At 37.3% G+C, this 11,577-nt stretch overlaps 1 protein-coding gene across 5 annotated transcripts; it reads right to left on the bottom strand.

Moving 5' to 3' along the window:
* Positions 1-6,519: 6,519 nt before the first annotated feature.
* On the bottom strand, positions 6,520-11,346 carry LOC140808222 (uncharacterized). 5 transcript variants are annotated; one of them, XR_012112835.1, is made up of 6 exons: positions 11,016-11,344; positions 10,018-10,276; positions 9,712-9,897; positions 9,029-9,099; positions 8,897-8,975; positions 7,284-7,566 (listed from the first exon to the last, which is right to left on the bottom strand). XR_012112835.1 is itself a non-coding variant. In XM_073165291.1 (5 exons), exons 2-4 carry the CDS (start codon positions 10,243-10,245, stop codon positions 9,064-9,066), a joined length of 450 nt encoding a protein of 149 aa, XP_073021392.1. In that variant the 5' UTR covers positions 10,246-10,276; positions 11,016-11,344; the 3' UTR covers positions 7,284-7,566; positions 9,029-9,063. The 5 variants fall into 5 exon arrangements, 2 of the variants coding, with proteins under 2 accessions (XP_073021392.1, XP_073021393.1); XR_012112836.1 differs by having other exon boundaries at positions 6,520-7,566; positions 8,897-9,099; positions 10,018-10,253; positions 11,016-11,346; XR_012112834.1 differs by having other exon boundaries at positions 8,897-9,099; positions 11,016-11,343.
* Positions 11,347-11,577: the final 231 nt, after the last annotated feature.

Below are 11,577 nucleotides of genomic sequence, written 5' to 3'. Positions count from 1 at the left end.
ACGGACTATCCAGACTTTAGAGGATATGCTGAGAGCGGTAGTACTAGACTTTGGTACTAGTTGGCAGGATTCATTGCCGTTGTGTGAATTTTCATACAACAACAGCTATCAGACTAGTATTGAGATGGCACCGTTCGAAGCTTTATACGGAAAGAAGTGCAGATCTCCATTGTACTGGGATGATATCTCTGAGGTACCAGAGTTGGGGCCTGATATGATTCGTGACATGAATGAGAAAGTGAAAATCATTCAGAAGAGGATGAAGACAGCACAGGATAGGCAAGCCTAGTACGCCAATATTCGTCGTAGACCGTTAGTATTTGAGGCAGGAGATAGGGTATTCTTGAAGATTTCTCCTTTCAGAGGCGTTGTAAGATTTAGCAAACGCGGAAAGCTCTCTCCTCGATACATTGGTCCTTACGAGATTCTTGAAAAGATTGGCGATCGAGCTTATCGACTTGCTCTTCCTCCTTCTCTATCCGGAATACATGACGTGTTTCATGTATCAATGTTACGCAAATATATACCAGATGATTCTCATGTCATTCAACCTGACGAAGCCGAGTTAGATCAGACACTGAGCTATGTTGAACAACCGATACAAATTCTTGATCGGAAAGAAAAGAAGCTCAGAACAAAGATTATTCCGCTTGTGAAGGTTCAGTGGAGTCGTCATGGCATCGAGGAAGCAACGTGGGAGACAGAGTCTAAGATGAGACAGAAACATCCCGAGCTATTCATATGATGTGAGTCTTCATTTCAATTTTGATTATAATGTGTTGTATATACTTACATGATTATTTTCGTACGAGTTCGAGGACGAACTTTTGTCTAAGAGGGGGAGAAATGTAATGCCCAAGATTTGAAATTCTAATATGTAAACTATGGGGCGAAAGTGACTCGCCCGGGCGGACGTTTTTGACCGCCCGAGCGAGAGTGTCTAGGAGAAGAAGGCCGAGAATCACTCGCCCGGGCGGACATTTTTGACCGCCCGAGCGAGGCTGCTGGAATGGGCGAGGAACGATAATGACTCGCCCGGGCGGCAACTTTTGACCGCCCGAGCGAGAGCCGTGTACACTAAAGGATGTGCCATGTGTCTTGAATCATGCAAGATATATATTTAGCATGCACGTTTCTCCTCATTCAGCAGATATCAACCGAGAGAATTCAGAGAGAAGGGCTTTCATCCTTTTGATTTTTAACTCATGATTTTACAAGATTTAGCCATCCAAACTTTAATCTGACTTCGGTTTTGAACTCCTCTCGTTAGTAGCTACAAAGTGAGGTAAGTTTCATTCATTTCCAGCAAGTTTCGAAATTCAGATGTTGGGGAAATTTGAATATGATGGTTATATTGTGTTCTTGACGTATGGAGCATGATATTTTTGTAAACGGATCAAAGAAATGATATCATATGTATTTCCCATGAATTTCAGTATGATTATGACTTGTTGGGATAGAATTATTGTGTTTTGGATGGATATTGTAGTGGATTATGATTAAGAATATGATAGTGTTGATATCAATTGGGAATTGGATTGACCGGTATCAAGAATTATGTCGTTATGCCGTCAACTTGACTTGAGATCACATAGTGACTTGGATATGTGTTATTTTAGATTAGAAATTGATAGAGTGCGTATCCACATTTCCATTTCAGATTCATATTGGCGACTGTGACAACGATTTTACAACGAAAGGTATAGTACATGTTTTGTTTGGGGAATTACGACTCAAATGAGATCACATTTGAGTTTCCCAACCAAAACCACATACGAGTTTTCTTGTTTATATCTTGATATGGGTATGATTGTTTATAGATTTGTTTATAGAACTTGTATGCAAATCTTGCGATGCCTTGTTTACAGATCATGTTGCATTGCATTCAAATGATTATGCTTGTTTACAGATTTTGTATTCATGCATTAAGATAGGACAGTCTGGAGATCAGGCAGACTTCTAGATGTTCGGTTCTATCCCAGCTTAGGGGAAGATCACCGCCCCTTTGTAGATGTGGATACAGATCAGGCCGAAGTCTAGGAATGAGACGTACCGTCACCCCGATTGGGAGGGTAGGTGATAGATCGTCTTGTTCACAACGGGATCCCTAGAGTTCTAGTCGAGTCGAGTCTAGACATGATTAGATTTGCATTGCATGATTTTATATGAATGACATTCATATCAGCATGTTTCATGTTTAGATATTTATATGCATGTTTACATGTTTATACTGGGATTTGTTCTCACCGGTTTTCCGGCTGTTGTTATGTCTGTATGTGTGCATAACAACAGGTGGGGCAGGATCTGGGTCTAGACAGAGATGATCGGGATAGCGTGGTGATCTCGGGCGCAGCAGAGGACTAGTGTTTTCTTTTACTGGACTTGGACTATCTTTGGATTGTATATGATAGTAAATACTAGTTGTATAAAAATAAGACATGTATCTTATGTTGTAAATTAATAAAGAATGTATGCTTGTTTATTTACATTTGAGTTAATGTATAAAGCGAAAAAAATTGACCCACGTTTTATATTGACGATCCATTTAATCCCAAGAAAAAGAATTAGAGCCCGGGTCCCCACAGCAGCTATGGCTAGCAATATCCTAATGGACTTGAACATCGCAACTGGAGAAAAGGTTTCCTCATAGTCAACACCTTGCCTTTGAGTATACCCTTTTGCTACCAATCGCGCCTTGAAGGTCAATACCTTCCCATCCGCCCCAAGTTTTCTCTTGTAAATCCATTTACACCCTATGGGAACGGTTCCCTCAGGTGGATCCACAAGATTCCACACTTGGTTCGAATGCATGGAATTCATCTCAGATTCCATTGCTTCAAGCCACTTGGATGAATCGGCATCCGATAACGCTTCCTTGAAGGTCTTTGGATCACATCCAAGATTAGGCTCATCATGGCCCTCTTCAAGAAGCAGACCATACCTCACAGGTGGTCTCGAGACCCTCTCGGATCTTCTAGGAGCTTGTATCTCCTCACTTAGCTCATTGGGTGTGGGTTCTACAACTGTGGGTGTTTCTGGAACCTCTTCGAGTTCTATCATCTCGCCTTTTCTATCCAATAGAAATTCCTTTTCCAAAAAGGTTGCGTTCCTAGAAACAAACACCTTTGTTTCTTGAGGATGATAGAAATAATATCCAATGGAATTCCTTGGATATCCCACAAAGTAGCATAAAATGGATCGACTATCCAATTTATCTCCCACTGTCTGCTTCACATAAGCAGGACACCCCCATATTCTAAGATAAGAATATTTGGGAGGCTTACCCATCCATATCTCATATGGTGTCTTGTCAACTGCCTTTGTATGGACATTGTTCAACAACAGTGCCGCTGTTTCAAGCGCATATCCCCAAAAGGATGGCGGCAACTCCGTGAACCCCATCATAGACCGAACCATGTCCATCAAAGTCCGGTTACGACGCTCCGAAACACCATTTAACTGCGGTGTAGCGGGCGGAGTCCACTGCGAGAGAATCCCATTCTCTCTAAGATACTCTTGGAACTCGGCACTCAAGTACTCACCACCTCGATCCGATCGAAGTGTCTTGATGCTTCGTCCCAATTGCTTCTCTACTTCACTTCTGAATTCTTTGAACCTTTCAAAGGCTTCAGACTTGTATTTCAACAAATACACATACCCATACCTCGAATGGTCATCGGTAAAGGTGATGAAGTAGGCATGTCCATGCTTAGTGGTGATGCTAAGCGGACCGCACACATCGGTATGGATCAAATCCAATAACCCTTTGGCTCGCTCCGCATGGCCCTTAAAGGGAATTTCGGTCATCTTTCCTTTCAGACAGGATTCACAAGTCGTGAGAGCATTAATATCGGACATATCAAACATGCCAACTCCCACTAACTTGTTCATCCTTCTTAGGGATATATGACCTAATCGAGCATGCCATAATTGTGCCGAATTAAGAGTATCTTGTTTGCGCTTATTTTTTGTTGTTATTGTTTGGATATTGTTAAGTGGAATATCTTTTAATTTTAAGGTGTAGAGATTGTTTTCAAGTTCACCGGTACCAACTAAACATTCATTCTTGTAAATATTGCAAACACCTTTGCCAAATAAACAAGAAAATCCATCGATATCAAGCATAGGAATGGAAATAATGTTTTTGATCAAGTCTGGTACAAATAAAACATCTCTTAAAACCAAATTAAAATCATTGTTCAAACATATATAAACATCTCCCACAGCCTTGGCAGCAACCCTTGCTCCATTGCCCAACCTCAAGAAGGTCTCACCTTCCCTGAGCTTCCTACTTCTTCCCATCACCTGCAAATCATTACAGAGATGTGAGCCACAGCCGGTATCCAATACCCAAGAAGTAGAGTTAATGGAGATATTCACTTCAATGTAGAACATACCTTTGCCAGAACCCTTCTGCGCAAGATATTCCCTGCAGTTACGCCTCCAATGTCCAGGCTTCTTGCAGTGGTGACAGATGTCAACAGTCTTCTCAGCCTTGGCTGGCGCGGCTGCCACTACGGGACTCGGAGTCTGCCTCTTCAAGGGCTCGCTCTTCTTGGGGCGCTGGAAAGAACGCTTCTTTCCCTTCCCATGTGGACCGGTCTTCGTGCCAGATGAAGAGCCCACATAAAGAACCGACTTCTCCTTCTTGATGGTGGACTCAAAGGTTACAAGCATGTTCACCAACTCTTCAAGGCTGGGCTCGAGCTTGTTCATATTGAAGTTCACGACAAAAGGATCGAAAGAGCTAGGCAGTGACAACAGTAGCACAGCCGTGGTCAACTCTGATGGCAAGATCAAATCCATGCCCACGAGCTTGTCCACGAGCCCAATCAACTTTAGGCCATGCTCATGGACCGAAGTCCCATCTCGCATGCGTAAAGTGATGAGCTCCTTTACTGTGGCATGCCTCAAAGGCCGAGTCTGCTCACCGAAGAGCTCCTTGAGGTGCAAATGAATGTCAGCAGCATTCTTTGCATCCTCGAATCGCCTTTGCAGCTCATCGTTCATCGAAGCCTGCATGTAACACTTGGCCTTCAATTCATGGTCGCACCAATCCTTGTAGGTCCGCAGTTCCTCGGGACTGCAGTCAGTCGGAGCCTCATCAGGGGGCGACTCAGTCAGTGTGTATGCGATTCTCTCCGAGTTTAGGACGATCTTTAAATTTCTTAGCCAAGTGATATAGTTAGGTCCGGTTAGAACGTGTTTTTCGAGAATAACCGAAAACGGGTTGCAAATTGATGACATTGTCAAAGATTTGTACTGAAAAGTAAAACAGATAAATGTTAATGACTAATTTAAAATATTTAATAAGATATAAAGTTTGGACTTTTACTTTATAAATAATCGCTCCCACTGTTTTGACATTTTCACTACCCTCTAGTGAAAACGGGAAACACTTTCCTCAGTAGGTACGTAAGGTCCAATTAGCGAATTGTGATCCCGAATAATATCGGCCATCACAATTCCTAAAAGGTAGTTTCCAATTGCATTGCCATGCAACCCTCTACGTATACTTTTGTCTCACGTTTGATTAGGACCCAATAATATGACGTCGTTCATCTTTACGTGTCAAGCATAACCCATCGATATTGAACCTTAATGGACGGTCGCCATGAGTTCCCTCAATAATATGAGCCGAAATCATGGGAGTTCCACGTAGTTCACATCACCATGTCAATGGATGTCACAGCTTTCCGGCACCCAGGGCCCCCTCAATAATATGAGCCGAGCCCCGAGTACGGGTAGCGTTCATCATGCATCCATTGTCGATGGAAGACAAGGAAATTATAAACAAATTTATAATTCCCCTTTTCGGACTTGATATTAATTTTGAATCTTATTCAAAATGAGGGTTTTTAATTTTGAAAGGTCTCATCATTAATTTTATTTTAAAAGCTTGTCATGTTTGATCGTATGTTTGCCGGATTCATGCAACTTTGTTATTATAATAATAATAACGCACATACTCATTATTTATAACATATCATGCATACTAGCAACCGAAGCACACGCGTTGCGTGTGTCATGAATATATGACGTTAATATATTAAACTTTCGTGATTTTACAAAACCATCACAGTAAAAAAATTTGTTCTTGGTCCATGAAAAGCAAGGGATTACAAAGCTTAAATAAATATGCAAAATTCAATTTGTTACCTCATATGATATATATGTTGATTTTAAAAAAAATATTATTTTGAAGCAGTAATATCATATCTTGTGAAATAATGATAAATTTCAATTTAAAAGAAATAAACAAATAGTCAAAAAATGTCTAAAAAATATGAGAATATCATTAAACTAAAATTTATTGAATATAAAAACCTAAAATTTGTCTTCTACATTCACCTAATAAATTGAAAAAAATATTCAATTTGTAGATATCCTTGAGCATTTTATGCATAAGTTAAACTGTTTATGGTCAAACGTAATAAAAAAATATTCATTTCATCGAATCATACTATAGTTCAACCTAAACATACAAAATAAATAAAACAATCCATTAAAGCGTGCTATAAAAATCGATATGACAGAACCAAATGTAAACTACTGCAAAGATTTCGCTAAATACACCGTAAATAAATAAACATTTTAGAAACGTTTATTTTCTCGTAATGGAAAGAACCCGAAGGGTTTGGCCTAGCTGCATTTGATGTCAGGTTCCACCTGTGAACACCGTTTCAAGTGTAGTTCTTGATAAATATTTGATGCATTGCATATTCATTTGCTGGTTTCTTTCAAACTCATGAATAAGATCTTGGAGTACCTGTAAGTTCTGGCTTGGGCAATAGACCACTCCATTTGGGGAGGTTGACCATTTGGTAAAAGATCCAGAAACAGAACAAAATTTCTAAAATATGCAATGATAAAACAAAATGTAATGACAAAACAAAATGTAAACTACTCCAAAGATTTCGCTAAATACACGGTAAATAAATAAACGTTTCTAAAATCCTTAAATGGAAAAAATCTTTGATTTCAATCGTTGTTTCTTCAAATAAATATTATTTTTAGATAATTTTTTGAAGAACCTTACTTTAATTTTTCCATTTAAGGATTTTAGAAACGTTTATTTATGACATGTTTAAGTTTCAATAATTCAAGAAATGCAATAACAGATTTACCAAAAATATGAATATACCAGCATTACATCGATATACATTGAAGAAAATTGATGGCAGAAGATGATAACATGTTATAATTGGATAAACTATTGTGAAAACATGAATAAAATTTGAGATGAGAGGTTAGTCTCATACAAATCATTTTTTTTAATTCAAAATACATAATTTTTTTTTATAAAATGTAAAATACAATAAGTCTCAAATATTATATCATCATAATATCATACATTATTTTGTTACACCATGAGAATGTCAGCAGCGAAAACAACGTTGGGAAGTAACACGAAAATCGTGTACCAAATGATACACGGATGCCGTGTGCTACACATTTCAAACAATATACACAAAGTAAAACACCAAAGTGAAAGCAAAAGAAGGAAAACTTACAGATACAATACCTCTTTGTAAGAAGAAACCTTCGTCTTGAAAAAATGTGCACCTTACATACAATATAACCATTAGCATTGATTAGCTAAATATATACCTCAGTTATAACAGTATATCACCGAAAATAAGAAGTAAAGATTACCAACCTTATTTCGGAAGCTTAAATAAAAAAATACAGTATGACAACATTATACTCTAGATCCAAATCAAAATTTGATAAAATCAGTTTAAAATTAAATGAGGGTCGTAGTTGTCTATCATTTTTTATAAGAAAAAGCTCACACATCTCATACCTCAAAACAAAACACCAAAAACAAATGAAATCATTATATTAGCGTAGTATTATTTTTTTTGTTGAATATTACATTTAAATATTGAGAAGGCATCAGGGAACATTGACTTACGGCTCCAAATCAAAATTATGCAAAATCACAAAAGAATAAAAATTATAATGTGTGAATGTTGAAGCACGTATCCCATTCCCAAAGTGAAAAGAACAAAAACTTTACATTATTTGACGAAATTGCTTGAATACAAAATAGATAATTAAGATATTATTTAGAACTTGTTTCAAGCTTGTTTTTTTTTAAATTTTGTTAAATTTCAAAGGGAACGACGATTCTACAACTTCTCATCTATTTTTATTTAATTCAATTATTTTTGGGTCAATTCGTGCAAACTTTGCATAACATAAAAAACCATTATTATACAACGGGAACCTTGCACAACATCAATAAATCAAATAGATATAATACCAAAATGGATGAATTGCAAGAAAGCCTTAAATCTACGCTTCTTTTGCAAACCATTTGCGTTTAAACCCATAAACCAAAACAAAATTAATAACAATAAAGGAAATAAAAAAGTGAGTAGATAACCATTAACTTTCTGTGTCGTCGCATAAGTTTTCTGTCCTGCGTTTTTTTACGGTGATTTATGAATACAAAATAGAACAATGAGATGTTTTTAGTTTAAACTGATAATTTTCATCAAATAAAAGGTGAAAATGAAAAACCGTGTGAATTGGGCAAAATAAGAAACAATTTTTTGTGAATTTTCGATAAATCAAACCTTTCGCTTTATTGTCGAAAATTCAGACATATCAAAACTGAATTCGTGCAATTAGTAAATTGAAACCAATAATAACGCGAGAGATTGAGGGCAAAAATCAAACTCAAGAAATCGGGGAATTAGAAAGGCCGGAACTTTATGAAGAGAAGTTTTGGAACAGTGAAGAGATAATGAGTGCAGATAGAATCGCTTAGATGAGGAGGGAAAAAATTGTGTGGAACGATTTTGAAGGAAGAAAAAATTATTGTGGAATCTGTGCTGAATCAAAAGGGCAAAAGGGCTTGACAGTTGACACACTAAATTTTATGCACCTTGAGAGTAAATGCCCGTCCAGCACATCCGTCGGGAAACAAAACAGTAAGGAGTTTCTTGGCTTCTCTAACAACAACACTGCACAAAAGAAAGCATTAGAAAGCTGCAAGAGAAAAAGAGAGGCCATTTACCTTCCTGAAGTATTGAGATCGATGCTCCCCAAAGTCTAATTAACTTCACCACCATGCTGTGGAAGTGCACTCTAAATGGAGGAGAAGTTGGTCATATTCAGTCATTTCAATATCATATGACAGATTAACAAACTTTAAATATATGAAACTGCTCCAGCAAAGTCATTGTGCAGATAAGACAATGAGTTTAATAAATCGGTTTTACATGCACATTAAGAGAAGGGAAACAGAGATGTTCATCTACTATCCACCGAGGCACATGCGTTGCGTGTGTCATAAATATATAGAGCTAATATGTTAAACATTCATGACACTTAGCCATCATCAAATCAAAATATTTTGTATTTGAATCATGAATGACAGTGAATTCCAAAGTTTAAAAAATAAATATGGCAAACTCAATTTGTTAGATTACATAATATTGGTTTTGAGCATGAAAATTAATATTATTTTGTCCAAGAAAAACTCTAATATCAAAAATAAACACAAATTTACAAAACTGTTAATTATCACTTGAGAAAGCACATTGCCTCAATGACGAAGAACATTGAAAATTATAAACATAAGGTTGTTATCATACTTTGAAATTCAGGTGTAAACATGTGCAGATAAAAATATGGATCCAAAACCACTTCGTTACTATTTAGAATGAACTCCTTATAAAGTTTAGGTTCGGTTCTCACCAGTACTGTTTTACCTCGAAGTGTCTTGGGATCATGCATTTTGAATAAAGCTAACCATATGCTACATGATGCAAAAGGTAAGCCTGCAGCATCAGCTAAATTAATATGATCGGGCAACGGAAGAAGAAAGCCTGCCGGCACAGCCACTTTTTCAGCATACCCTCCTCCTTCAAGAATGGCACAGACCTGAAATTGTAAAAAGAGAAAATGCTTCATCCAGCAGTCGGCATAAGGGTAGAAAAGAAGAGAGTATAAAAACTAAATTTATCATTTTATAACATCGCTTGGGGGAGAGATGATGATTACCCTTTGTCCAATTTTCCAACTAATGACATTTCTTCCAACTGCTTCAATTATTCCAGAGCATTCAAGGCCTGGGCAGAGACCATCATCACTTGTAACCACGTCCATTATATCACCCCAATTGACCCCAACGGCGCACACCTTGAGTATTATTTCATTGTCCTTGATTTCAGGCGATATAACCTTTCGTTGCTCCAAACTATTCGAAAACCAGTTTTTTTTAACTACCATCGCTTCCACTGTAGAAATAAGACGATGATTGCTAGAAAAAGATAGATACAATGAAATCAATACTCAAACATAATCTTTATTAAAATTTCACCATCATAATTACATTTTATATTAAAACTTAACATGCTTAAAATTAAATGACATACGCACATCGTCTGCAAAGGATACTAACCTAATATTATATACCAACAAATGGAGGATAGTGATCAATTAATTATGGAAATCTCATTTGAGTTCGATACATAATGCTTTCTCAACATAATAATATTAGGCAACTATCACATGAAAAAGGTATGATCAATCAAGTACACTGCAAATTCTTTCAAAATATGATTCAAAATATGACTTCATTCGCAAGTTTAAATTAAGTAACGAATCATACTCAAGTTGTAAGATAATAAGGAAAATACAAATTTAAAAAGCTGGGGATACTTTAAAAATATGGATTTTGGTCGTGGAAGTGCGAATAAAACCACTTATATTTTGAATCCGATTGTGGCTTAGGGGGTCTAACCGGGGATGTTTTCTAAAGATTTTACAGGTCAGTTAGAAATTGTCCATATTTTCATAATTCTTATTCTGGACTATCCCGACCACGTTTTCAATTCGGGTATTACAAACAACCTCGCAGCATCCCTATAACAATTCCAATTGCCATCCTTCAAAGAGAATCATGTACCAGAATAATTTTTTGAAATCCAACTGTGCAAAATCTGCCCTACCACGCATAATTAACGGGAAAATTAATAATCAAGGTATAGGTCTAATACCCGTTTGAGACGAAATCGAAAAGCGGAACGAAATCTTGCGCTCTGTTTCCTGCGTCGAACAATTTATCCTTCAATTTCAAGCGGCGGGGACGGTGGGGTGGGGTGGGGGTGGTGGCCGATGATATGAGATAGAGAGAGAGCGCCCTGAGTTGAAGAAAGATCTAATGTCTATCTTGTAACAGACGTACGATAAAAGAAAACAACCAGGTACGCAACCATGATAGATTTGCGGGAGTTCTGTTTCAGAAAATGGGAGATACGGATTTTCTTTAAGAGAATCTGTTTTCAGTTTTCAAAGAAACCGATGTATGCGTTGGAGATGAGGGAAGAAGATAGGAACGTGGGGGAGAAATAAAAAACAGATGCGGGGGTATTTTTGGGTATTCAAAAAACAGACCAAGACACCAAACGGTTTTTATAGGGGCTTCAACTTTAATAAATAGTAAAAGATATTATAAATAGAAAACAGTACAAGGATGATCAATTGCCCCAATACTAATGGCCCGTGTGAGCCAAACACGGGCCTAGGTCCAATCCTAGGGTAAATGCACGGGATGCAATG

Source organism: Primulina eburnea, chromosome 12 (genome assembly GCF_022965805.1).
Source record: "Primulina eburnea isolate SZY01 chromosome 12, ASM2296580v1, whole genome shotgun sequence".
NCBI classification, from domain to species: Eukaryota; Viridiplantae; Streptophyta; class Magnoliopsida; order Lamiales; family Gesneriaceae; genus Primulina; species Primulina eburnea.
The sequence above is the reverse complement of the archived record's forward strand: the minus strand, read 5'-3'. Positions and strand labels throughout refer to the sequence as shown.

What these genes read in the sequence shown, in the direction of transcription:
- LOC140808222 (XM_073165291.1), bottom strand. Translation starts at nt 10,245, where the DNA reads ATGGTAGTTAAAAAAAACTGGTTTTCGAATAGTTTGGAGCAACGAAAG. An exon ending in GTTGGAAAATTGGACAAAGG is followed by an intron (nt 9,898 to 10,017) that starts GTAATCATCATC and finishes TTACAATTTCAG; the next exon opens with GTCTGTGCCATTCTTGAAGG. An exon ending in TTCGAGGTAAAACAGTACTG is followed by an intron (nt 9,100 to 9,711) that starts GTGAGAACCGAA and finishes TCCTCCATTTAG; the next exon opens with AGTGCACTTCCACAGCATGG.